At 43.4% G+C, this 27,922-nt stretch overlaps 6 protein-coding genes across 10 annotated transcripts; 3 read left to right on the top strand and 3 right to left on the bottom strand.

Moving 5' to 3' along the window:
• Positions 1-57: 57 nt before the first annotated feature.
• LOC103317888 lies at positions 58-6,910 on the top strand. Its single transcript, XM_031932304.2, has 4 exons — positions 58-277; positions 622-1,121; positions 1,197-1,406; positions 3,392-6,910. Exons 1-4 carry the CDS (start codon positions 136-138, stop codon positions 4,214-4,216), a joined length of 1,677 nt encoding a protein of 558 aa, XP_031788164.1. The 5' UTR covers positions 58-135; the 3' UTR covers positions 4,217-6,910.
• On the top strand, positions 2,418-22,837 carry LOC100124133 (adenylosuccinate lyase). Its single transcript, XM_001607942.6, has 6 exons — positions 2,418-2,693; positions 20,849-21,052; positions 21,204-21,486; positions 21,565-21,716; positions 21,792-22,190; positions 22,255-22,837. The coding sequence occupies exons 1-6, from the start codon at positions 2,550-2,552 to the stop codon at positions 22,516-22,518; spliced, it is 1,446 nt and encodes a 481-aa protein (XP_001607992.1). The 5' UTR covers positions 2,418-2,549; the 3' UTR covers positions 22,519-22,837.
• Positions 5,651-12,083, bottom strand: LOC100679946. Of its 5 annotated transcripts, none has more exons than XM_032601194.1 (6): positions 11,865-12,083; positions 10,068-10,400; positions 9,195-9,383; positions 6,334-8,352; positions 6,076-6,247; positions 5,651-5,974 (listed from the first exon to the last, which is right to left on the bottom strand). In XM_032601194.1, exons 2-4 carry the CDS (start codon positions 10,164-10,166, stop codon positions 8,131-8,133), a joined length of 510 nt encoding a protein of 169 aa, XP_032457085.1. In that variant the 5' UTR covers positions 10,167-10,400; positions 11,865-12,083; the 3' UTR covers positions 5,651-5,974; positions 6,076-6,247; positions 6,334-8,130. The 5 variants fall into 5 exon arrangements, with proteins under 5 accessions (XP_032457085.1, XP_032457084.1, XP_031788182.1 ...); XM_032601193.1 differs by having other exon boundaries at positions 6,076-6,243; XM_031932322.2 differs by having other exon boundaries at positions 6,338-8,352.
• On the top strand, positions 15,364-16,762 carry LOC103317835. Its single transcript, XM_008217563.4, has 3 exons — positions 15,364-16,273; positions 16,352-16,486; positions 16,585-16,762. The coding sequence occupies exons 1-3, from the start codon at positions 16,211-16,213 to the stop codon at positions 16,729-16,731; spliced, it is 345 nt and encodes a 114-aa protein (XP_008215785.1). The 5' UTR covers positions 15,364-16,210; the 3' UTR covers positions 16,732-16,762.
• Positions 16,751-20,500, bottom strand: LOC103317836 (protein snakeskin). Its single transcript, XM_003424525.5, has 8 exons — positions 20,135-20,500; positions 18,971-19,177; positions 18,772-18,891; positions 17,626-18,448; positions 17,381-17,533; positions 17,164-17,314; positions 17,034-17,078; positions 16,751-16,952 (listed from the first exon to the last, which is right to left on the bottom strand). Exons 1-4 carry the CDS (start codon positions 20,183-20,185, stop codon positions 18,347-18,349), a joined length of 480 nt encoding a protein of 159 aa, XP_003424573.1. The 5' UTR covers positions 20,186-20,500; the 3' UTR covers positions 16,751-16,952; positions 17,034-17,078; positions 17,164-17,314; positions 17,381-17,533; positions 17,626-18,346.
• C1q-VP (C1q-like venom protein) lies at positions 22,642-27,800 on the bottom strand. The gene is given in 3 exon segments (NM_001161680.1): positions 22,642-24,889; positions 24,964-25,123; positions 27,633-27,800. Coding segments are annotated over 3 exon segments (483 nt in total). The 5' UTR covers positions 27,635-27,800; the 3' UTR covers positions 22,642-24,568.
• Between the last annotated feature and the right edge of the window lie 122 nt (positions 27,801-27,922).

Raw genomic sequence — 27,922 nt, 5'->3', positions numbered from 1 at the left:
CGTATCTTCCGCCAGACCGGATTCTTTGTTCTTCGATTATTTCACCTTCGGTACTTGATCATTGAACAGTTGGCTTATTGTTGTGCGGAAGAATTGTAATAACACGTGGAAAATATTCGTTTGTAGAGCCAGAGCATGACGACCGGGTGTCAGTACGTTGATAGCGACAACGAGGACGACGTGCGACCCGAGAGTGCGGAAAGGAGAGCGGACGATAACATGAAGCGGAAGATACCCAAGCTGTTCAGGAGGAGCTTCTACAAGGATAAGAAGTCAGGTACGTGGGGATAAAGATTGAAAGCAGTTAGGAAGATAATCTGCGGGTCTGGGGAGCTCGCGCAAACCGTTGGGGAGTCCGAGAATTGGACGAATTTCCATGAAGCGATCGACGTTGACTGTGGAGCAGATTTTTAGAATCTTTGGTCATTTTTCTGTAGACAATGATTGTAGCAACTAATTCTACAATAGACCTGCATTTGTTCACTGTGTGACATTCTATAGGTTGTTTATGTCGTTGAAATAAACGTTTGGTACGAGACCTATCTATGAAATATAATACAGCGACGATAACTGTTTAGTCATTGCAAGCAGTTAAATTAATTTACATATTCATATTTTTAGATTTATTCTGCAAGAAAGCAAAGAAACCACTGTCCAAGAACAGCTCATTAGAAAATTCATTACTTGATCTTGATGCACAAGTCAAAATCAACCAGAACATTCTTGATCTTCAAGAACGAACCGGCTTGGCAATGGTTCAGAAGAATGGTCAGAGAAAACTTGGCCCACCTCGTGATTGGACGGGACCTCCACCAGCACCAGGCTGCGAAGTATTCGTTGGCAGGATACCTCGGAATATCTATGAGGATGTCATTTACCCAATCTTCAATCAAGCTGGAGAAATATATGAAATGCGGTTGATGATGAACTTTTCTGGCACGAATCGAGGTTTCTGCTTCATCATGTATGCAAAACCTGAATATGCTCAGAAAGCAATTGACTTATTGAACAACTATGAAATTCGTCCTGGTTGGTGCATTGGAGTTGTTGCAAGTGTCAACAATTGCAGGTTGCACGTTACTGATTTGCCATTACACATAGATGCACAAAAATTAATCCAGGTAATATTACTTGAATTTACATCTGTTTTCTGCATGATCTACTATACATACAATATAACATTATTATTATTTCAGAAAATTTGGCCTATTTGCGAGGACATTGACAAAGTCTCTGTTTATACCAATACATTGAACCCCAAGGTAAAACATGCCTTAATCTCGTTTAAAACACATCGAAGTGCAGCAATGGCAAGGAGACGACTTGTGCCAGAACAGAGCACCTTCTTTGACAAGTCAGATGTTCGAATTGAGTGGGCACACCCTAAAATGCTGATTTCAGATGTGGTAAGTACGAAAAGAAGTAACACTATAATTTAGTAATCTGCTTTCTACATATTTTGACCAAGTTAAAATATTATCATTTTTAATAATCTTGCATATATTGAGTAAATTTTCATCAAAGATACAGAGAAAAAATTCAATGCATCCAAAAATTATTAAAGAAAAAAAAGGAAATCTGCGTTAAGCCATAAAAGAAAAACGCCGACAAAAGAGCCTAAGCAGTACAACCAGCTATAGGAGTATGATGCGTTTACCATGGAGAGGAGCATAATAACGAGTCGTGTCGTCGACGTCTCGCGTGAAAATAGAACGTGGGTACTTTCGCTGAGCGCGCGACTTCACTTTTCACTCGATCCGCGTATACGCGTCGCGCGCATATGTACTTATTAAGGATTTTCCGCTGAAGGGGGTTTCAGCAGACGCTCGCCAAGACGACCTTGCGATTCCCTTTTCGCGTATATTTCTCTTCTCGAGTTATCAGTGCCGGAAATCTCGCACGCGAGAGATTCCGATTAGAAAAAAGGAAATACTGTTCGCTCCCTCGCACTTCTCCGACGCAGCTCGCATTGCGTAAATACTATACGTGGTCTTTGAGAAGGTTTAGTGCCGCCTATGGACGCATCGCGACTACAGAATAGTGAGTTTCTGTGTTCATTTGCCGCGTGTTAATTTACTTAAAAGTGACTGTTTCGATTACTTCTCTTTAATAGTATTATGTTAGAAATATTAAGAACAATTATTGGCTTTAGCAATTAATTTTATTAAATTTTAGATAAAGTTTGTTCACTGATACGTTTATAACTCAAATTGCATTATCAAGAATTGTTGATTTCAGAATTTATAAAACAGTCATAAAAATCTTTTGTTTTTGATATACAAATGTCTAGAAATTACACTTCATAATATTCGATATCATATAACGCCTGAAACGCGGCAAAAGTTCAAACAACTCCGCTTCGTCACGTGAACCTCTGGAGTATCGTAAGCCGTCCAGTAGACGGCGACACTCATTTCAGCCGGCTGCTCGAGTCGTTCGCGTATCGCAGTTCGCAAAATCAGCTGATAGTGTTCGCCGCGTTTTGCTCGCGTCTGTATCTTGTTGTTTGCACTTGGATTTTTCACCGGTTCACCAAAAAAATCGCGAAAATGGCAGAGAACAGTGAGTTCTGTGACTACAGGAGTCCCCTGGCCACGCGTTATGCCTCCAAGGAGATGCGTTTCAACTTCAGCGATCAAAACAAATTCAGCACGTGGCGCAAACTCTGGATTTACCTCGCCAAAGCCGAAATGGTTCGTTACGTTCGAATGTTATTTTTTTTTAATGCTGATTTTACACATTATCGCCAAATCATTTTCTCGTGAGTCTGTATGATGTGTGTATGTGAGAATTGTAATAGAGATGTTTGCTTGATTGGGTACATCAATTTTTTTCGAAAATTCCTATTTCTGCATTATTGTGCTGATTGGAGAATCTATTAATCTTGAAAATTGTTTTTTTTTTCGATTTTTCAATCTTGATATTATTTGTGAGAAGACCCCCTAGGAGAGTTTAACGAAACGTCAGGCCACCGGAGGTCGTCTAATCAGTTGTTTGTACATGCTCACGACGTCTTCGTAACGCGATCTGTATTTGGAAATCATCATGCTGAGGTCGTCATAATTGATATGTTAGATAGGCAAGTTTCACTCTTCTCACAGAAAGACTATGACTGATGAAAATCAAAACTGCATTCAAATTTTCAGTCAGTCTAAGTAGTTGCTTGTGCCTCAAAATATTTTTGTGAATAGATCAATGATAAATATTAACTAAAAATTCTCAAAATATCTTTTGCAAGTATTCTTCCTAATTAAAATTTTTAAGTCATTTGAGATTATTCTTTTGGTAAGACTACATATGAAATTAACAAGGAGAAAATATTTAGAAAGCAGAGTTGAACAAATAATTTTTTATGAGATAAGGACTTTAAATATAAATGTTTATTTAAAAGATTGAAGAATGCGGTTATTGTGATGAAGATGGAAAAATCACAATAACGACAAAACAAATTCAAACAGAAAAGAAAAATCTGAACATAAAGAAGCGGCCATCTCAAAACTTCAAGACTTCTACTCCACAAGCAGCCAAGAATGTGCAAGCAGTAAATCATGCTTCTACAGTCATTTCTCAGAAAGATTTTACTAATAGATTCATTTACAACAAAATTCAATCATGTGATAAAAATCAAAGATTATGCAAAGTAGAACTTTGTAACAAAAGTTATTATGTTGGGCAACCAATCGACTATAATGTACAGCGATTTGACATGAATCAAAATATCTGCAGACAAGACAATGGCAGTTTTGATGATAGTTCGATTAAGGGTTTTGATCAGTTAAAGTATTCTATCAGATCAGATGAATCTTTATCAGATTTTTCTAGAAGCTCTGATACTGATGATAGTAAATACTCGTATTGCTCTATTAATACTAGTACCCCTCAACACAAAACTATGCCACCATTTTTAAATCCATCAAATTGTTCCGTTGTACGAATTCCATGGGGATATTATCCTGTGAGTCAGGCACCAAACATTTACCATGGTAATTTTAACTTTCACACTGTTCTATTCCCTTGGCATTTAATGAAAGTGGCTAGTTCAAATTCTTGTAGTATACCTGTAAATGTAACATCGGTACCAAACCATGAGGTTACAAATTTTGCCGTACCTCATTATGATCTCAATAATGTAAAAAAAGTTGATCATTTTAGATCATGTCAGGCAGTTAACAAGAATGCAAGGCCAATTCTCAACCGTAGAACTTTGTTTCATTAATATGAAGCCTAGTAATCTAATTACTAGTAATCTTTTATGTGCCATGCAAGAAAGATTTTTTTTCTTTTTTTTCTAAACTCTAATCCGAGTTTTCTACATTTATGCAAGTTTTAGCTTGCAGTAATAACGATTATGTTTATTTCAATTTTTTTCACGAGAAAAAAAACAATCATGGCCGGTGCTTGTTGGATATTTTTTAAAGTAGATTTAAGTTAAGACATAAAATGGATCATTCGCACGTTAATTTTTTATGAGACTTTATAGATATAAAATAATACGAATTAAGACTTTTTGGGAATGAATCAAACTATACTCGAGATTGGAAAAAAGTAGTGTTGTATAGATTTTTACTTTTATCGTGATAGAATGATTTTCTTAATAATACCGTTTATATCATCAAGATTTATAGATTATCTTTATTTCGTAAGGTGTATAAAAAACTTAATTATTTTAATCATCTGAGTCTGAGTATGTCTGAGTAAAATGAATGAAAATGTCTCCGTAACTTTTATCTCTGCATGAAAATGTGCCATGGCGTAACGTAAAAAATATCTTAATCTTTGTCTTATTCCATCTTTTTCACTGTTTGCATGTTAATTCGTGTTAATTCGTATTACACATATTTTATATTTACCAAAAAATTATTCCGATTATAAAGTTCACACATATACATCACTTCGTACCATAACCATGTTCTGTATGTATTGCGTTTTTTGTGTTAATAAATTTGTTTAAATGTTTTGTAATTGAAGTTTCTTATTGAAAAATGTGCAATCTGTTTTTAACAACGCTGTAACTAATCTAATGTAACTCGATATAAATTTGTAAAATTATGACATTATCACAGCGATTTGCAAATGAGATTGCACTTTCGTATTATTTATGTCACATTGCAAGCCACTATTATCAGAAAAAACTGTATCAACTGCTACCGATGTTCTTTACTAAGCGTAAACCTCACATAAAGTACATGTACAGCGAAGCGCACCACTACAAATCTCACTAAAGATAATCGTGGGAAGCCGAATATTGGGCAACTCTCGGCAAGGGGGACAAACAAAGGCTTAATCGGCTAGGAACAAGATCGAACAATACGTCAAGGAGAGAAAAATTCCGACAAGAGCTGTACGGATGTAGAAGGAGGACACGGTCACCTTGGCCATTAGCTTCCGGTGCACAAAGTGTATGCTTGCTATTACGGGGCAGGGCTTACTAGGACCTTCGTCTGCGACTACAAGAGCGAAGTTGTATTTTTTCTGTTGCAATAAGAATTGCAAATTGTATTGATTGTGGAACGAACAAATGATGGCACTTTTATCAGTTATTCAAAGCAAAATTATCGAATTAATTTTGTCGATAAAGAATGCGTAATAAGATTTTATAACTGGTTCTCGCTTACAGAACGCACGTAATAGCGAGCAATTGAAAGAGTCATTGTCAGTGAACGCTTTTAATTAGCATTAAATTTTACAATATCGTTCAGTTGTAAGTCATTCAATTGTTAAATTAGTTTTTGCGTAACGCCGTTTGAACAAAACATTCCGTACAGAAATAGACCGTTTAATCAATCCAGATTCAATAGCCGTACAAAAAAATTAACAAAACGTCCAGTAGAAAGAGAAGCGCGCAAGTTGTAGAAAGTATTACTGCAAGCGTCAGCCTCCAGATTCCTGTTATGCCATTTTTTCTCGACGCGATGAGGATATCACCAGTTGCCATTAAGAAAAACAAAGTCCCCAACACTCCGAACAAGAACATCTAGTAAGAGAAATATCAAGAATGTGATAAGAAACGATAAGACACATTAATTTTCCATCGTAAACCTAAACTAACTCATTGCTCACGTAGATTTTACTAACCGGTGTATCTGGAATCGGATCGCTACCGCATTGGCTCACAATGTCTACCAGCGTGATTAGTAGAAAAGTAGCGAATAAAGCCCAAATCGCGGCGGCCTCGGTCTGTCCGTATGGCGAGTCCTTGGAAACGGTGTGGCACGTCAGCGCGAAGAGCAAAGTTACCAAAATCTTGCTTGTGATGATGATAATGAAAGTTGCATTATAATTGGATTTAAAATTCAAATGTAATCAACGAATTCTTGTAACATGAGAAATTACAAACTGGAATATTCTTATGGGTTTGACTATTGGTACGGTGCTTCTGTCATAGCAGGTTTGAATAGGTGCGGCGTAAATTGGTCCGATCATTTTTCACTAATGTACAATTTTTGCAACTAAATATTTGTCTAGGTTAGCTGATGTCAATCGCTTGACGTACGCTGCAAAAGTACACGATGAAACGTAAAGCGTTATAAAATTTGATTAAATCTCAAAAGAAATCGAAGACAATAAGTTTATTGAAAACTTTGTATAAATATATAATATATGTATATTTTTTCATCGTAAAATTATAACTCTTATTGGTACATATATAAAGGGTATTTTGGAGATTTTTCATCTCGTTCGATTGTTCAACTGTATTCGCATATGGTATATAACTTATTCATGCGCTTAATAAAGTGGATATGCAATAACGGTGTAAGGTACTGCAATATAGACAGAATTTTTTTACACAACTTCAATTTGTAGCGTAAATTGTACCTTTACAGATGTATATATAATAATCTATATAATATAATATAATTTGTCTCGCATATAACACACAAAAAAACGTTACAACTTAAAAAAATAAAAATACTTCTTTTCATTAGTGTGTCTTAATTAATACGACGAACACGAACAGGCGATTAATTATGCTTTGACTTATATAATACGTACGTGTCGATTGAACGATTATGGACGGAATAGAGCTAATTACAAAGGCTCGTGCTACGCGCGAAGACTTCGTATCGTATATAAATATGTAGGACGGATTATGCCGACGCACACGCGGATACGTCGATTGCGCGCATTTTCGCACATATTATACAAATGCGCTACGTTCGAATAAGCGGAGAAAAATCTTTCTTTGACATACGCATTTATTCCACTGCTTTTTGTACTCGTGGTATTTCGTTTCATAGATATAAATTAACATTTTTGTTCTTGCAATGAAGGTCATAACGTGCAGTAATACAACTGTGGAGGCAACGCACAAAAAGGCGTGGAATGCCAGTATAAAAATTTTTCTCAGATTACAACGATAAACAAAACAATTTCCCGACATCGAATCGTGGAACATTCGACGTCCCGGCGATTGCATGCAGAATTAGTTCGTACTTTGGGATTGTAGCATTGTGTTTACAAGTGTAAAATTCTGCCACGTTAACAACAAAGTGTACATTATTGGACAACTGAAAGATAGCTATGTGTATAAGTTACGGAATAAGCAAGCAGTCTAACGTTACCGAAGCGAATCTTTAAAATTTAAATCGTATGCCTTCGTCTTATAATCATGTGTGGCTTGATAAAACCGAGCATCCTAAAATTACATTGCACTTTTATTGGTTGTACGTATAATTGTTGCATCGAATACAATTTGGCATAAAACGTTAGAAAATTTGTCTTTTTCTCGTACAAACTGTATAAAAATGTCACCAGACGGTAAAAAAAGACTACATGCGATCGCACCGAACCATCAGATGTAGATTCAGTGCAACGCAGAGCCTGTCCAATCATTTACAAAAAAATCTTGCCTGCGACGAATACCGCAGCGACTATACGTCCTATGTAACTACGTTATACGCATAACTAGGCGTTGAACAAGTCAACTCGATAGAACTAAAGTATGTTGAACAGATCAAAAACACGTAAATGTATCTCCGAATGTGATGTGCGCGTGTGGTGTACAAGTGCGGCATCGCGACGAGTCGCTAAATGGCACTCGCGGAACGAGATTAGTTCGAGTAAACAAGAGGACAGAGACCGAATAGAATGCAATGAAGGTGGAGAAGAAAGGAAAAATACGCTCTTCGTCTAGAAGTACTTGATGGTGAAGAAGACGTCGACGGCGAAGACCAGCGCGTCGACGAAGGTGAAGAAGGCGCCGGCTATCAGCATGTCTTGGTACTGCTTGCTCGGATAGGTGTTGCTGTTGTAGATGTAGGCGTAGTTGCCGTGAAGCTTCCTCCAATTGTGGATGATGACGCTTCCCGCGACGATGTGCATTATCGCGCCCGTGGCTGAGAACAGCACCGACTGCAAAGGAGAGAGAACGTTATACAGAGTTTAGAGTGGAGCATTCCAGGCGGGAAGGGAATTTCTTGCACTTGAGCTCGTTAGCGCTCGGAACGTGGATTCGGCTTGGCATTCCTTTTACGCGAAGTTATAGCGCCGGACTTTCTGACTTATTTGTAAGGAGAGAAGAATGCGATCGATGCGTGCATATTCGTTTTTCAAAGACTCGCGTGTACAAAAGAATTGAACTCATTTTGCGGAAATGCGTTATCATGCAAATTGTCGAGATATGTCAGTCTCTTCATACGATAATCCTAGGTCCTTTCTCTCGATGAAGAGTACAGAATTGATGATTTAAGTACGCATTCAATCAAGTCTTTAAGAAAATCTGAGTCAATCATTTAGTAGATGACAACTCATCCAATTTGTCGGCTGTATGAAGCTTAGTCAAACACGCTCTTCAGACGACAGTTCTGTAATCGTGTGATTCACGTATCGATGAGCTTATTTAGGTAAATCTACTGATCTTCAAGATTACTATGTCGTCTGTTTGTTTTCTTCATACGAGTAGAAATTGTTTAGTTATTGTGCAACCCTATTCATTGTTCTTAGGTAGCTCGAAAATGTAATGTGATCAACGTTTGTTATCGTGCACGCGATGGGAAATGGATTTCCTAACAATTTGTGAAAAGTGTCGTTATGTCCCGGCATCATTCCGCAATGACGCATCGTTGACATATTCGAGCGTATAGTATACACGCACACGATACGAGTTACTCTCGTGCGAATCGCAATTTTCTTTAAAGGTATCAGTGCTCTGCATCGATCAAACTTTTAGCTAAAAATATATCGTTAAACCTTACCGTTCTCTTGGGCATACGGTCACCCAACAAGTGACCTAGGATTAAGATGGCATTGATCATGATGAAGCCTGCGATCGTCACGTAAATGACAGCTATGTCATCGAGTTTCGGCTTCGGCGGGTGGTTGAAGATCTGGTGAAACGAGTCGAACGGGTCGACTATCAGCCCCACCGCGAAAATGGAAATTACCTGTAAAATAATTATAATCCTTTGTAGATTCGAAAAGCTTCCGCAAATTGATTGTTTACACCCGTCCCGTCAGTCGCCACAGTAAACCGAGCGAAAAAGCGCTTCTCTACAGCGTCTATAGCGCGTTCAAGCATTATTCCTCGCAAAAAGTAGAGCGTCGACTCTATTCAGCCCATGCGTTCTCCACCCGCTGCACTAAATCAACAATGCTTACAGCACGTGATCTAAGTAATGGGCAGATTAGCGTATATTAACCCTGTACTCGATCGCGTAGGACAAATATAGGTCTTCTATAGCACTTTCCCTCGGCTTGCACCGATTGTATAGCTGCGTGCGCGTAACTGCGAAGAAACGAACTGTGTATAGAGAAGGCGTCGCGATTACACACACGTGGTTTTCTTTATTTATTTCTCTTTCGTTAAGAATTCGCAAGACTTGATTTCTCATAGAGCATAGAACATAATAGTCTTGACATTTGACAAAGAAAGTGAAGCGAAGCCCGAAGCGATCTATTGTTTATATTAGAATATTAAAATGAGCGCCACCAGCTAGAGGAGCAAAACATGAAAAATTCAGAGCTTATCGACGTCGCGTACACGAGACGCACTGTACACGTACACCACCGCACATAACGCGTAGAGTGTAACCGAAGCGCAGGTAGTAGACAAGAGCGTCGCGACTTACAACTTGAACGACTTTGAGAACGATGGACTTGGAGTTGACGGCGTCGAAATCCTCCTCCTTGGCGACGTGCGTGCTCTGCATACCTCCCTCGTCCGCCATCCTGACTCGCTTGTGCTTTCCTCGCCTGTCGCCCAGCTTGACTGACTTGTCCGTGGCCAGACCGAACGCTTAGACGTGGACCGCGGCTCTCAGTCCCTTTTCCCCTTCCCTCTTTTCCTCGATCCTCTCTCTCTCTCTCTCTCTCTCTCTCTCTCTCTCTCTCTCTCTCTCTCTCTCTCTCTCTCTCTCTCTCTCGCTCCAACTCCGATGTCAAGGGCAGGTCCCCGTTATAAACTGGAAATGGAAAATTTAACTGTTTACGGCGAGGAAACGAAAGAGTTTCTCCCGGGAATGGGGGGCTATTGTTCTATGCATTCCGGGAACAACGCGATAAGCCGCTCGTTTTTGCTTTCGTTTATACACGTATCCACTGTTCACGCGACTAATTAGCGTCCGCGAGCGGCTTTTTCTTCTGCGTTTAGGTTTTAAGTGTGGGAAATTCGTTGGATCAGTTCGTCGTTATGGGACGAAGTTACTCAATGCTTGCCGGTCACGCGTAATAATTTCGTGCGCACATTTACGGAGGTAGTCACACAGATACGGTTAAAAAAACATCAGTAGTCGAATCCTGCACACTGGCATACCGCGGAATTTAAATTGCCCGCGCCCGAACGGAGTGACATGAAAAAAACCGATCGGCGAAATGTGTACACCTCGCGGTCATGACTCCGGCATTTCAAAAACAAACAACCGAAAATTTCCGCGTTCCTTCTCCCACACATACAAGAATTCTCTCGAGCTGTTTCGAGATACGACACCTCGCGGGGTGTAAACAAGAGCAGTGCATTTCTTGCGCAACGCGGCGCAATTTATACCCGAAGAACTCGCGCTCACGGTGTCACAAGAATAAGCCGCGCCGATGGGAACCACTGCAGGCTCTCCAGTCCCGGAATAACTGTTCAATAATTATCGACTCTACTAGCCTACTCCTGTCTCGGCCACTGTGTACGCGCGCGCGCTCCTTCAAAATATCCGGCCTGCTTTTTTATACTCTTCGGCTCGCGCGCGCGGAATATCTGGGCAAGTGGCACGCGAGTTGTTTGGGCGGTGATAAGTTGCGCGCGTGTATCGGCTTTTGCATAACTTCGTGAATGGAAAGGCGCGCGCGGGCTTTGCCAACTCGCTTCACGCCACTGATTCTTTTTCTTTATTTTTTTGTTTGTTTTTAGAGTAGCCTTGTTGGGCTCGCCATTGAACGACGTGAGAATTCGCGAGAGGCTGGCGGCTGCAAACCGCAGAAATCTTAACGATCCCGCAACGCCGTGAAAACAGAGCTGATCGTCGCGTTAGAATGCGCGCGATCGTAACTGTAAATCGAGTGAGCGAGACATGCGATGACTAAGAATTCGAGTCTTTAAATGAGCGTCTTTCGAGACGCTGCTTCGCATAGTTTTTCGACGACTGTGATCCGCATCGGACACATTGCAACCGATCGTCCAGAAGATCGGTACAGCAGATCGTCATATCGTACGGAGAGCATCGCGCACAAAGGCGCGGCCTACGGTATACACACATCGTGCTCCCCAACCCACACACACCCGCACACAGTACAAGCCGGTCCTTTAACTGACATAACGATCTCCGAAACTCCGCACGAGTATGAATCATCCGCACAGGGTACCGCCGCGTACACAACGGCTGCACCACCAGCGAATCCAGCGCACATAGAAGCCCACGCGACTGGTGTATGCGCTATACCTCACGGTAGTCTCTCGGAAGTCGCGCAGCGTGGAGATACAGCTATCTATCTCCGCAGATTCTCCCTCGTATCGGCGCGCGAAAATACAAGAGGTGCGGACTGCACGGCCACGCGGCTTAGCTCTGACTAAACTGGAACGACGAGAGACTCGCGGGCGGCGTATATGCTATACGCGAGCGAACGCGCGCGCGCAGGTTCTCCTCGCGGCGTAGGTAATGACGCTGCGGAAAGGCTGTCTCGCTCGCACCGCCGAGCGGCCTCCGATGCCCTTTTTACGCTGCGCTTCGCTGCAATTTCACCTGTGCGCGGCTGCTGGCGTTGTTTTCACGCTTTTTTGTTTTTGACTGGGAGCTTGCGCTTCGGAGTCGGTACCGATCTATTGTAGAGAAGATCGGTACGAGCTGTAGGCGAAATCGCTAGGGGTTTCGGGTTTACCAACGTCGAGTGTAAAAGGGTCGTGCTATCGTGCAGTACGTATACTCGCTCGGTCTCTTTCTTATATACTGTACACGGCGCACGGCGTGGTACCGCAGGAGGGGAGAAAGAGAGACCTGACACGAGCCTGGCGTCGCGTCCTCTCTCTCTCTCTCTCTCTCTCTCTCTCTCTGAAATGAAACGCACCGGCGTGTACTACTACGCGTCACGTAACGCGTGGGACCTGCCCTATTGACTGTACTTACGCGCATACAGTGGGGGAGAGAGGATCCGAAAGAGCCTCTGAAAAATGCGCTGGCATGAGTAATGCTCTTTGGAGAGTTTCGAGGGTAATTATTCTGTTATTGTCGGCCGACGTAGGTGTAGCTATACTCGTACACCGTAGCGAGGCCGGAGCGTATTTTTGCGCTCTCGAGCACGATACGATCTCGTTTGCTTTTTGAAAAACGAGTGGAAGCTCGCGTTACACCGCTGACACAGTTCTAATTGCAATGACAAAACCGATTACGCGTGCGAGGCGGATCGCGATTTCCCCGGCTCTAGGTCGTGCTGGAAAAATGAAGAAATTAGCGCTGCGTACTTATAGCCGTAACGAGTATCATACGGATATGCAGGAGTGAAAGAGAGAACGAGCCGGAGAGTGAGTTGAGAAACGCGAGCGCGTGAAAAGTGATCCGGGCAGCGGTAATATGCGTTACCCGTAGATCGGGATTATAACATTATAAAAGCGAGAAGTCTGTATAGAGATCGAGAGTCTTTGCATCGCGTCTACATTATTCAAGGGGCATAGATCGCGAGGGAGGTATCATCGCGTACGGAGACTCGTTACTCCCGATGGTTTTTCGAACGACACGCGGAAAACTGCAATGAGCGTATGGTGGGCGAACGAAACCCGCTCCACTGCATTATACGCTCGGAGCGCGCGCGCGCGCGCGAGAGAGAGAGAGAGAGAGAGAGAGAGAGAGAGAGAGAGAGAGAGAGAGAGAGAGAGAGATCGGCGCACACTGGAAACGTAAACACAGCCGAGGCCTTACGGTATGTGGGTATGTAGGTATACACGTACGAGGTGTGCCGCACACGTGTGCGCCTTCGCCGCTACGCTACGCGCGCGGACGAAGGTACACTTACTATGTAGAAGGGGGACCAACGCGGCGCACAAACACTATGGGCGCGGCCCTCACTTCTTATGTGGCTCGCTTTGTTACTTTCGAGCGCGCGCGCTGGCTTCATTCACGAGCGAGTCGTATATACTATATCAGGGCGCAGGTGTCTGCCTTACCGACATCGCTCTCGGGAGTGGCAGGGTCTGATCGGCCAGGCTTTTTCGCACTCGAGATTACGGCGCGATTCGTTCTTTTATGCAGTAAGTACACCGAGTTCCACAGAGTAGCGCAGTCCGTCGAGCGCGAAAAGGCTGGCAGGTGCAGTTTATGCAAATGCCAGTTATGATTCACCGCAGCGCCCAACTGCTCGGATTCCTTTCTTATCTCGTCGTCGCGATGTTTTTAAAAACGTACATACTACCGCCTACTTGCACGCGATTTCTTTCTCTCTCGCACCGGCGCCTTTACGGCAGATCGATCGCGGGAGCCCGCATCGCAGGCTGCACACGCGAGCTCAGTAGCCGTTATCGATTCGAATACGAAAATTATCGAGCCGAGGTCGTCGACCCCCTCTCGGCGCACACGTCATTTGCCTGATTTTGAGTGATGATCGGGTTTGCTGCTACTACAGTCATCCGAGGAAATGTACGGTCTTCATTGTGTTTTAGAAGAGCAACTTTTACATTTCCAAACAGCTGAAATAATCGCATAGTTGCTTAAATGCTTTGTTCGCCCGGGAAAGTACTTTCTTCTGGTAGAAATTCGAGAGCAGAGATTCTTTGTGGAATGAAAAAAATTATGGAAATCTACGAGATTCTCATCAGTAGAACAGCGACGCTGCGGAGAGTCGAAAATAGCTCGCTGTGTCACTCGTCGTATTAACCCAATTATTTCATTAGTTTCATCGAGCTTTTTGCAAGCTCGAATTACGTGCTCTTATGCACCGCAACACACGTACAGCTTCTCCCAAGGAAACGTTTCTTCTTCCGAATTTCCCGTCATACGCAACGCTGCGCAAAGACAAAGTGCTCGGAACAAGAGTCCTATAAACGCAGCTCGCGCTCGGAAAAAAGAACAGGGTCGCCGGCGGCTAACTAGCCCTAACCGGCCGCGGAAAGCTTCCAAGCATGCGCCTCCGTATTATCGCGTCTCCGATCCTCACGCGCGCGCACATGGGCGAATCGATCGCCCGCGCCGACTTTTCAAAAAGCTGTGATAGGAGAGAAAGAAGAACGAGTGTTCGTACACGCGTTTAACGGAAGTATAGGCTTATCGATGTGTACTGCGCCTTTGTTACGGAAAAGGACTCGGGTTTATACTCTGTTCACGATTTCGTGCTCGGCCGACTTTGTGGTTTCTCGAGGAAAATCACTCGGTTACACTTAAGTACCACCGCGAATTTCATACCTACGCGCAAAAAATTTTTATTTACCTTTCTAAATAATCTCTCCCTCGTGCGCGCAGGTCGAGGGCGATGCAACTCCCCGTCGTAAACAAGCATCTCCTCCCTCGTCAGATTGAGGAACAAAGCTGCCGTTGCACGAGTGAAAGCGCTCGCAATTGACATAACGACATTCCTAGCTTTCTAATGCAAATTCTGTTATTATTGCCTCGTCAATGGCCTCAAATTGCCGTGCAGTTACAGCAGTCGTCGTCGTCGTCTCTCGGACAGAAAAAAGTCGGAAAAACGATCGGGATCGTGGGTGAGCTGACGGAGTCTTGTATGTGTACACAGTAGACTCGCCGCATTGGCGGTAGCCGAGGTCAAGTAGGACTAATTGATGCACACGATAATAATGGCCATCGCGATGTGCAATAAAAATACTACGTTCCGGTAATAACACCGGCGACTTGCGACGACTGAATAACGCATGCGGCATTGTAGGCTACAGCGCATGTCGGGAGAGAGGATGGCATTTTAAAAATTCTCCTCGTTTCCAGCTCTACTTTGTCGTGATTCGCGCGTAAATGGCACCACGTGAGCTTTGTGCGTTGGCTCATGACAATTGCGGCGTTTCCTCCGTATCGTGCACCGGAATTATTATACTTCTTTCATAAAAAAATCGGATCGTCGCAATTTTCAACGCGCGACCCCTTTCGTATGCAAATTTCCCCGAGCTTATTCATTGTGCCGAACACAATCACTCATATGGCGCGTGTGTTATTGTTGTCTAAGCGAAATTATCGTCGGAACTAAATCGCCCAACTATACACTTGTCAGCCGCGACGACGCTGCGCCGAAGAAAATTAACGATGCCGGTCAGAGTTTTCCCTCGTTAGTCACCGGCCAACTTGTCAACGTCCACGTCTAATCAGCTGCTCTAGCGAGTGAATTCATCTCCGACACTTGCGCCTGTTAGAGCTAATGGCGTTTATTTACGGATCCAATGAGAATTTGACATGCGCACGAAAGGCGGAATAGCATTAAAGCGGCATGGGAACGTTTCCGGTCCGTTAAGGAAGAAGAAAAACAGAAAAGTTACGAGATGTAGGTGTACACGTAAAGTGACGGCCGTGACTCGAAATTTGTTATTTCGATATTTTCTCGTAATTGGGCTTGTTTCACGATGTTTTGTGTGATTTTCAAGACATGCAAATGCTGCTCGTCAGTTGGAATCTTCGTTTTCGACCATGTCTTCTATTGTTCTATGAGTTCTATTGTTTTGACCGACATGAAGCTGGTCACCTTAGTTCAACCCGAATCAGTTATAGTTTTTCTCGCATAAACAAATACATATAGCCTCCAAAATTCGTCTGACAACCCACGAAAAGTATAAACTTATATCGGAAGAAATTTTTCGATCAAAATGGCCAAGGATATCAAAGAACTGTTCAAAGACATAAATTTCGACTTGAGATTGGCCGAATGCGTAAGTGTCATTGATTTTAAAAATTCTTCCCACATCATCCTCTAACCGCGATGCTAACATTTGCATTTTTTCTCCGAGATTACGTGCTTGATCGGCATAATAGTGCTGTACAACACTGCCAACGTCTATCGAATCTGGTCGCTCCACGGTTGGTTTTTGGTCGCCTTGGCCTACGTGATCGCCTACTGCTTCGAGGACCCGAGCGTCTGGCTGGTAAAAAATTGTTTACGATAAAAGACCGATTTTTGTATATTTAGGCGTAAAATTCGTAACACGCTAGACGTTGAGACGCTCCTGCGTTCATTTTTCAGGAAATCGTCCTTCTGGTGGCGTACTTTGTCGTCATGCTTGTCACCGTATTCATGAACTTCTCGTCCCACTGCATGTTTCCGCTTATCTCTGCAGTACTGATCGGCGTCGATGTAGTCTTTCTAGTTCTGAACAAACGGAATAAATAAATAAATAAACTTCTTTGTGTGAAATCTCAAATATACTCGTTTTTATTCACGTTTTTGCTAGTAAACAAGATCAAGTTTTCGTATTTTGGTCAATCTATTATGCATAGACAACGATTGATTTTACAAATTGGTTCAAAATTCATGTGACATTGTTCTCCTTTCTGCTTCTCATTTCTTCACCGCGCGTAGAATGATGTCGACGAAGATAATTATCATGGATGCTGGAAAGAGGTTAACGAGTTATTTTCGAGCTATTTCTATGCGTGATAGAGACGTGTGTACTATCCTGAAGTGCAAAATACCTATGTTCATGACCAGGAAAATGTAGAATCTGTCGTCCGACGATTCTGAAACGAAGACGAACAGGGCATCGATTTGTATGTAGGATAGTATCGAAAATTATGATCAAGGGGATGAGTAAATAGAATTTACTTATATAATGCGTATTCTGGTACTGCCGTCTTTCGGCTGGAATCTCGACTCCCTTATCTGCGACGTACCAGCCCAGACCCCGAATGTGTTCCGCGTAAATAGCCGTGATCACGACCAGCTTTATCAGAGCGGCGACGAGCAAACTGATTTCCTACAAGAGAATTTTCGATCTTTACTATGGCTGCAAACATTTAAGAGCATTTTCTTGCATACGCACCGTGATCACAGTCGCCTCGAACCAGATGCACGCGATTACGAGTGCAAGTAAGACGGTGAGGAAAGAGAAATGGTAGCCTTTCACGATCACCTCGTAGTAAGTGTTGTACGTGGATTGGTAGAGGAGGAAAACGTTCACCAAAACTCCCAAGATCTGCACAGGGACAATATTTTGGTTCAGTCATAAGTGTTGTTTATTAGGTTAACATTTTCCATTATAGCAATATCAATTTATCGATTACTCACCAATACGGCGAATTTGAGACTGAAGTGGGGATCGCACCAGAGTTCGTTGCAGGATTTAACCATTGCGATATTTTATTGATTGATTAGTCCGCTGAAAGTCGATAAAGTCGCTGGAAGTACTGCTCAAAGTAACTTGAAGTTGGCGCAAGAGGAGGTTATAAAGAGTTACAGAACTTTCGAACTTCAGTTTTTATCGGTGATTTAGAACAAGATGCGAGAGGAGAATTCTTTTATTTGTCATTTATTATTTACCCTTTCATTATACAACGAAGTAAAAAGATTGAATACAGATGCTTTCGCAATATAAAAGTGTTACAAACAAAGTATTAGTAGCTTAAGCCTACGCGAAATATGCTTATCCTAGTTCCCTACAACTTACATGAGAACAAGCGATGAAAACCCTACTTACTTATTGATTTCGATTAAGAAGTCGATTAAAAATACAAAATGATAAGTGAGCGATAAACGAAATGAACGTAAGAACATTGTACTGTCAAGAAAAAAAAATTGGTTTACAAAAGAATGCGAGCACGTGTCTCTACGCAAACGTCGAATAAAATATCATACATTTAACTATTTCATTCAAACTTCTCTAAAGGTTCACCCACCCCTCGAGAAACATAAATGCAGTTTTATTAAAAAAAAAAAAAAATCGGTGATAAATTGATACATCTAGTTTTCTGTAAAAAAATTGAAGTGTTTCTTCCAAGTTCTCGTGAAGTTAGGCGAACTCCTCCTTGGCGATGTGCAAACCCGTCAATATGAGATCGACGAGGTACAGCGCGCCTTCTAGCACGCACAGAGATCCCAGCGCCAGGCCGACCTGAGAACAGAACGAGGCACGTTTACTCGCGGGACAAAAACATTTACGCATGCGGAGCAAATTGGGTCAAGTCTCTAAACGTCGAGAAACTTTGCACGTCGTTGACAAAAAGCCGGCTTCCTCGTGAAATCTTTTGTCGTTTGTTTAGATTACTTTTTGTAAGCATCGTGTTTTATTCGATGCCTTTTTTTATTAAAGAGTCGACATATCTAACAAAGCATTTTTTCTCCTTTCGTTACGAAAACCGACAAATTTATCAGATCTCGCCTTTACCAGAGATACTGCTATTGCGTTCACATAAGAGATAAAAATGAAAGTCTCACCTGTCTCTCCGTTGCAACGTGCAGGTACTTGTGCTCCGACATGTAGCCGTGCCAGTAGTGCAGGGCAGTGCCGCCGACTGCGAGGAACATGAACATGCCCACAAAGTTCATGATGACTTCCTAATTTCAAAAATAAATCGTTATCAGCATATTGTTTTTCAAGTGAGCACAATGCAAGAATTCAAGTTCGAATACTAACAACGATCGACTTCTTGTGATCCATGGTGCCAAAGCAAAAGCTGATAAGCACGACGCTGGTGTAGATGAAAAAGCCGACGAAAACACCGGAAGCGACGATTTCCGCGTCTGGATTCTTTTCTTCGTTCAGGTTCCATGTTCCACCCACGCCCAAAAATTCTCCGCTGTAGCCCGTTCGGTAGAGAATGAGGATGATCAAATTCAGTAGCTGAAAAGCGTTTGTTTTTCGTTAGAAGAAAATTGATTTCCGGCTTATCGCTGATTACGAATGAGTTGTAGTGTACGAGAAAAACAGTGAGTCAAACGTAGTATTAATTCAGTTGGCAGTTAAATTTTATTTCGATAAAAAATCATAAATGTGCGAATAAAACAACCTATAAATGCAAGACAAAAACTTTTGATTTTTCCAAAAGAATATTGGTCGAGTTTTAAGAACTGTTGCACCATGAGCTCGTTCCGATTAAAGGTGTGCGCGCCGCGCGTACGCGCCTCATCACGATGTCACGCATAGTATCACTCGATAAACAATGCTGCTCTTATCGCCTAACTGATACACCTAGTGAATCACGACTGTTCCACAAAAATTCTCCTTCAATGAATTTATATCCTCGCCTCACCAAATAACAGCATTTCTCGCGCTGTTTTTAGAGGTTTCCATAAATCAAAAATTGATCAGGCGTTTACCGAATTTATTAGTGGTATAGGATAATTAATTGTTATTTTGACGATATTTGTAGGATGATATGAATGAATCATGCTGTGAATTGTAATATCATTAACAAATCTCCATTGCATCGACGGTCGATGTTACATAATTTTTTATTTGCAGTCTCAAATCAGAGTAGCAGTTAAAAATAATGAAATTCTAGAGAAATGCTGCTACAGTTTACCCAATAATAACAGAGAATCTAACGGATAAAATCTTATCTGGCGATTGTAAAAGTTCAGCCGTGAAAACGAGGTGTTAATTCGACTAGTTTCATTTTTTACATCCTCGTGAACATATTCCACCCTTCATAAATAACAAAATAAGACTCGTAAGCTACAGAGCATTGACTCGACGTACAGAACCAACGCGCGCACCTCTTCCGATAACCACGAGATTCCCGAGCGGTAGAAAACACCCAAACTATATGAGCTTAACAAACCACACGATCTCACTTACCAATTTAAGCCCCTTGACGACGATGCCGCCGATCGTCTGTACGGACACCATCTTCAGCTGTAGATTTTCACACACGCACACTCGTCCAAGCAAAAACCAGAGTTAAAATCGCGAGCAGCGCGACATGAGGTGAAAATCGAAGCAACGAGCGACACGGACTAACGCGCAAGTGGCGTCGAGGAGAGAAAAAAGCCAAACCAGCGTCTTATCTAATCTGATAACGGGTGTGCCGGGAGATAAGAGCCAGAGACAGAGAGCTCTACACCTGCGCTATATGTGCCTGGGCATAGCGAGCCCTTATCTCGGGCTCTTTACCGGTTTGTAAATCCAGCGACGCATCCACGACTGCTGCGCCTTTGACACCGCGTGCGATGACCTATTTCCGGTCGAGAACATTTTTTTTTCTTTCACGTCGTTTAGCTGGTGTCGTGGTAATGCTAATGCTCGGCTGTTATGAATTTTTTTTCATGCAATGCTTGCGGCGCTAGACGGTTTTATGCTTTTTTCAGCTGAAGGGAAGACGATGAGTCACCGCGGCGGATGAGTATAGGTGAAAACTCGTCGAGCATTATAAATCATGTTGCTTTCGTGCGACACTTCCGAGGTATTGAAATATTTTCTGCAGGCGTGTGATTGATGCATGAATGAGACAAGCATTTTTGTGCATTTGACCGAAAGCACTATGCTGATCGATTACCTGCGATTATTTTTCAGAATCTGGGCTTGGCCATAACACCTGACCAAATCGCGGAGATGGAGGCGCACATCAACGACATCGACTTCGAGGCGGCTGCCAAGGAGGAGAAGGCGACCAGACACGACGTCATGGCTCACGTTCACGTTTTTGGAAACCAGTGCCCCAAAGCCGCCCCCATCATCCATCTCGGAGCCACTAGCTGTTATGTCGGTGACAACACCGTAAGTCCAATGAAAATTATCTTCGTTCGATTCACTGCCGAAACTACATCCTTTCCTTCTCTCTCTCTCTCTCTCTCTCTCTCTCTCTCTCTCTCTCTCTCTCTCTCTCTCTCTCTCTCTCTCTCTCTCTCTCTCTCTCTCTCTCTTTTAGGACCTCATCATTTTGCGCGACGGCTTCGACATACTCCTGCCCAAGCTCGGCGCCGTCATCCGTCGTCTGGCCAAGTTCGCCCTGGACAACCGCTCTATCCCGACGCTCGGTTTCACCCACCTGCAACCTGCCCAGCTGACCACCGTCGGCAAGAGGGCTACCCTCTGGCTTCACGATCTACTCATGGACGAGCGCGCGATTCGCAGAGCTAGGAACGATCTCCGCTTCCGAGGCGTCAAGGGCACCACTGGTACCCAGGCTTCGTTCTTGCAGCTCTTCAACGGTCAGTCGAATTCCTGCACACGTACTTGCAATAGTATGGAATTTACGCAAATTACTGATCGTCGAACGATTCTTGCAGGTGACGGCGAGAAGGTGAAGAAGTTGGACGAGCTCGTGACGAAAATGGCAGGCTTCGAGAAGCGCTACCCCGTGACCGGTCAGACCTACAGCCGGAAGGTCGACCTCGAGTGCTTGAACGCTCTGAGCTCTCTGGGAGCGACGGTGCACAAGGTGAGTAAGCGTCTTGACAGCGTTCTAATAAGTAACAATTTCGAACAGGCACCTCACCAAGCTCTCTCGTTTCAGATCTGCAGCGACATCAGGATCCTCGCTAACATGAAGGAGATCGAGGAGCCGTTTGAGTCGACGCAGATCGGCTCCTCGGCGATGCCCTACAAGCGCAACCCGATGCGTAGCGAGCGCTGCTGCAGCATAGCCCGCCACCTCATGACCCTTGTCAACAACACCCTGCAGACCGCCGCCAACCAGTGGATGGAGCGTACCCTCGACGACTCGGCCAACAGGCGCATCACCCTCCCCGAGGCCTACCTCTCGGCCGACGTCATCCTCATGACGCTGCAGAACATCACCGAGGGCCTTGTCGTCTACCCTAAGGTCATCGCCAGGCACATCGCCCAGGAGCTGCCCTTCATGACCGCCGAGAACGTAATCATGGCGATGGTCAAGGCTGGCGGTGACAGACAGGTGAGTGTCGAATTTTTTTCTGAAATCTCTGACTCGACTTGTAAACGCTCGACGTCTTCCGCAGGTCTGCCACGAGAAGATTCGCGTGCTCTCGCACGAGGCGGGTGCCCAGGTGAAGCAGCACGGCAAGGACAACGATCTGATCGAGCGTATCCGTCGCGACAAGTACTTCGAGCCTATCCTCGGTCAACTGGACGCCCTCCTGGAACCGTCCACCTTCGTCGGCAGGGCACCCGAGCAGGTACTCGAGTTCCTTCAAGAGGAGGTCTACCCGGTCCTGGCCAACTACGAGGGCAAGGACGTGTCGCCCGTCGAACTCAGCATTTAGACTCGAATCGCCGAGACTTTTTTTACCGAAATATCGTATATTTTTTCGACGCATTTTTGTTACACTACATTGCTCTTAAAGTAAAATCGTGGCTAGGCCGATGTAGAAGTCAAAGTCATGCGCTACTTTTTTTATCAATGCTTTTTATTGAACATTTTTCGCTTGTATAATATGTAAATAAACGGTTTTGCGCTTTTCGTCAAATCGAACGAGTGAGTTTGTATAACAATAAATGTCTCTTGCGAGCGTGAGCGAACAAAATACAGATTGTGTCCAACACAACGAATAAATTTGTACATCAATTGTGTGTGAGAAAGAACTACATTGAAACCTTTCTTATACATTTAACATTTGCGAATAGGTATACGTTTTCGATTTTTTTGTCATTTATATTTTTTTTACATTTTTATGTGCTGTGATAGCATACTTAGGTACAGAATAGAAAGAGGTAAAAGAAAATTTCCAAGTTGGAGAAAATAATGTATAGAAAGGAAGGAAAAAGTTTATAGAAATAGTGTGAAAGCAAGAGAGTAGTAGGTTTTCTAGATACAAGAAGAGATATTGAATTGAGTTTGTTTAAAAGTAACACAGATATAGTAATCACACGAAATTATGGACTAGACAAGCATAGTAAAAAATGGAGAAGAACAAAAGTGGCTATTTGGAAAAAGATGAGATTTTTACAAGTGAGAAAAAACAAAGACAGTATGCAAAAATTAAAAGGCTGAAAGAAATGAGTGTTGAGTAAAGAAAGAATAAGAAACGAATAGAGTAGAGTTCGAAGAAAATACAAACAAAATCGAGAAAAGACAATTACGAAAAGGAGAAGAGTAAAGAAATTGGAAGACGTAAAGATACAGTAAGAATTAAAGATAGTCAAATACAAGTAAAGAAGTAAAAGATATTTACAATTTTAAGAAAATATAATACACAAAGTAGAGAATAAGTTATCCAAACATAGCGAGTCACGAGATAAAGTAATAAAGATAGAACAATTAAAACACACAGAGTAGTTTATAGAGAAAAACGTAAAATAAAGACATCGCACTATAGATATAAATTTCTAGGCGAAAGCAAACTATTTACAAAGAAACAGCTTATAATAGAACAGCAAGAAATATCGATGAAAAAGTGTATTTATACAGAAAAAGAAAAATTCTGAGATCTAGGGAAAGTATAGAGAGAAATGTTCAAAGACAAGGAAAGTATCTTACAAAAAGTAAAATCAAGAGTGAGAAACAGATTGAGAAGTAAATTCAAAAGGCGAAGAAGAAGAAAGAAAATAGCATAAGATAGAGAAAGATTTCTAGCATAGACGATAGTAAAAAGTATGAAAAACAGAGTAAAGAGTAAACAGGCTGAAAAAAGTAGGCAGACAGAGCGAGCAGAAAACTGAAAATGAAGAGACCGGGTATGAGCAGGCAGACGTAAAAGTAAACAGTGGATTGGCAAGATTTGGCGTCCATTGAAAGTAGAAATTGTAATACTGGTAGGTAGAGTCTCGGAACGGAGAAGTACGATTGGCGATAGAACGAAGACATAAGTGGAAAGTAGTAGTTGTAAAGTTCAGAGACAGAAATTGAGGGGGAGAATGAGAAGAAAGTGAAAGCAGTCGGAAAGGAAAGTAGAGTTCGAGAATAAGAGAAGAGAACAATAGAAGAGACGGAAAAGCGAGAAAGTCGTTTATGTACAACAGAGAAGAAAGTTAAAGTATAGGTATAGTGACCGGAGTTTGAAAATAAAGTCGTTCGCGTCGCTATCACTGAGTCACCCCCTCGCGTCGAATACGACAACGATTTTTCAACATAAAAATAAAATTCACGCAGTAATAAGATAAAAAAATCTATACATAGGTACGACAAAAAATTCAACTCCACCGGACTCAACGACAGCGACGCAGTCGGAAAGACGAAGTCGAGCTATCACAGTGTATAATATAGGCGTACGCGGAGCGGCGATTTTCCTTCCTCTTCTTCTCGAAACCGTGAAAGTCAGTGTCAATCCGCGATGTTCCAAAAGCCAGAGAAATAGAAAACTAATGCGTCCTCCTCTACTCCTTAGCGATGCGGTAACCGCTGAAGGTGGTGCTGTCGTCGGTTTTCCCAGAGTCGACGAAGACGGCCACCTGATCACCGAGAGCCATGCGGAGCAGCACGATGTTAGCGCCGCCGGATGGGCCCGAGCTGACGACCGGCTGCCAAGTCTCGGTCTTGCTGAGCTTGCGCTTGAGGGTGAGCCGCAGGTCGCTGCTGCCGTAGCCCGCGAAGCTGAACTGGTACAGGCCCGGGCAGAAGGTCGTGAAGATGCCCGTGTTGGAGGCGTAGCCGACGCCCTTGTCCAGCAGCGTCTCCGTCAGTATGAGGCGAGCATTCTGTCGATTTTTCAAAACCATTTAGTAAACCCATACCGATTTTAATCGATCGATTTTCCAAGCTCGACGCTTACCTCGATGTTGGCATGAGTGCCGGAGAAGGCGACGGGCTTCGAGCAGTCGGATGCCGTGGCCAGTTTCTGCGAGCCCACAGTCGTGATGATGTCCGGAGGGTCGGGTTTCGCCGCGTCAACCAGCAAACCGGCCGCTAGCAATAGCACCGTCCACGCCAGCCTGCAATTTTATCGAATTTTCTCATTTGTAACGCAGCGGGTGTACCATGAATATAACTTTCTAATCTGCATCGAAGCCAGACTCTCAATCTTTCTCGCTCGTTACGCGCGCTTTCACAACTTTACATTTTTAATACAACGTGACATCTGGTCTCGTTGGGCAACGCGATCGTATAACATTCGACACGCAACGTCCATTACGCGCCGATAGTTTACGTATTTTTCATCTCTGCCGGTAATGAGCCCGAACTAAAGATACACTCGCATGAGGCGATATGCAATTGTGTAACGTGTGCAACGAGCCCGCAATCAAAGAACTTTCAAATTACCGTATTATCCGTGTTTGATCGCGTGCACACACACGCACACAGGCGACTCGTCGACTGGCCAGAGACGAGTGAGAGTAAGCATGGACCCGTCGTTCGGCTGTGATTTAAAAAGTGAAAGGCGCCGCTTGCACATAGGTGCTACGTGACCGTCTGCGCGCGTGTGCGTGCACGAATTTCCGCAACCACACAGTCCACCCGGGAAATTTCGGTTGTGCAGCGCTTGATTACCGGTGTTGCGCCGCAGATCTCGGATGCCTGCGGTGATGCTGCTGCTGCTGCTGATGATGACGATGATGGAAAACGAACCGACGACTTTCACTGTACACCCGCGCGCCGCCTCTTAACGAGATGCTGTTTTCAATTTGCTCGTGCATGAGGAAGGTAATCGGTTTTTAACGACCGGTTAGGATTGGCTTGGTTTGCGAATCGATGCCGGTGATGCGTTTGTCGAAATTCGCGATTTTCTCTAAGAATTTGCAAAAATCGTCCGGAGAAATCTGCGCATCAGAGTGTTTTTAATATAAGCGCGCTTCTTTATCTTTTTGTACAATTATAGCTTTTTATCCATTTGTGGTCTCTGCTATACTCAACGGTGTTACGAAACGACTCTCCGGCAGATTTTATTAATCGCCCGATGAAAAAGAAGCTCTTCAAAGACGACATTGTCGCTAAAAACGAACGAATTGATCCGAGTCGACATCTAAAAGTCAAAGTTTTCCATTACACGCTCAACGATCGGCAACCGGTCTCCAATCGATTCCAATTCCATTACATAAAGCAAACCAAACGAGTCGATCGCTATGAACCCAAAGCTCCATTAAAATCACCGCAGACAATCGCACCGAGCCGCAATAAGATCGCGGCAACGATTCGTTCACGATCGACAACGGCGCCGGTTATAGGTATAATTACGAGTACGTCCGACCGGACTGTTCCGCTTTCTACTCGGAGAGAAAGTACCGGCGACGACCTTTTTTTATCTGCGCTGCCCCTCGCGTCTCTTTTCTCTTTCTCTCGACGGCGACGCGCGACGCAGATAACGGGATACGTGGGACACAAAAACGGAAAAAGACAACAAGGAGGGAAAAAAGAGAAGGGCGACGTACTGCACGCGCGAGAGGAAAACCTTTCACTTTCCCGCACGCGATATCCCGCTCCAAGGCGAGATCGTTAACGTGCGTGTGCGCGCGGTGCAATACAATATCATAATTCAGAGCTCTGACGCTTTTTTTCGTGAGAAACGCCGACGTTTATACGCGAAGAGGTTTTCCCGGGCTTGCGAAACGCTTGCGCTCTTTCGTTGCGTTTTATGTCTCTCGGAGAATAGATAGAGCATAGTGCTTGACGTTGCAGCGGTCAGTTGTTTCGAATCGACTTGGAAAAAGAGTGTTTGTGCAAGCGAATACGTTTGCATTCTAAATCGCGACCCGAGATTGCGAGGCGTGAATGCATTATGGTCGCTTATAGTGCGGTGTGTTATTGCGTTATGATTTGTTATTATATACGGCTGGGATGTTGTAAAAGACCGGATGGGAGTCGAAAGTAAATGCTTGGGTTTTGTTTATTTTGGAGCTGCAGTGATACGGTTATGCAAACAATCAGTGTACGGGATGCAAACCAATTGTTGCGTTCTTCAGCAGAAGGTGACGAGAACATAACGCGCTTATTTTTAACGCAGGAACTTAATTATGCATAATTGCTGCGATTGAGCTTACGTAAGGCTTTTTTGATCGCGAAGATTAATTAATCGCAGTTCTGCGTGCATGAAGTGTATTTAGCATACGTCGAATCAGGGTGTTTATACAAATAAATTTTGTTGCTTGAAGAATTTATGCATATAGATCGCATCGCTAATTAGCGTTGAAAACTTTTATCGAACAAAGCAGCGGTGCTTTTAAAATACCTATGGACGCAGGCAGAATGACTCAGAATAATTGTGCTTCCGTCACTCGAAAATACGAGATAACAATAGGCTTTCATTATATTTTTGCACGTAATTCGAGCGTTAATTACGAAAATTAAGCCCGACAAATGAACGGAAGCAAGCACACCACGCATACATGCAACCAAATCAGTTCAGCGTCACGCATATAAAAGCTTCCACAATCGAACGCATTCAAAACTCACTACATCTACTTACAAAAAACTCAAAAACCGCGTAAAAAATTCAAGAGTACTCACATGATGTTGGATCCAGAGGTCTGTCAAGCGCGCCGACTGGATCCCAAGTGCGCGCGCGTTGATGTTGGTCTTGACGCTCGCGCGCGCTGCAGCAGCGGCGCCAGCGGCGGCGACAGTTGGATCGCGAGCCTTGGCTCTCTACGCTCACTTGCGCCGCGCGATTCCTGGACTGGGGCCCGCGGACACGCGGCTTTATATCACCTACCTCGCACGCGGCCTCCTTCCATCAGCTTGCCGCCCACCTTTCCTTCTTCCACCTTTCCTGCCGGCGGCGGCCCCTTTTACTGCAC

Source organism: Nasonia vitripennis, chromosome 5 (genome assembly GCF_009193385.2).
Source record: "Nasonia vitripennis strain AsymCx chromosome 5, Nvit_psr_1.1, whole genome shotgun sequence".
Classification (NCBI taxonomy): domain Eukaryota; kingdom Metazoa; phylum Arthropoda; class Insecta; order Hymenoptera; family Pteromalidae; genus Nasonia; species Nasonia vitripennis.
The sequence above is the reverse complement of the archived record's forward strand: the minus strand, read 5'-3'. Positions and strand labels throughout refer to the sequence as shown.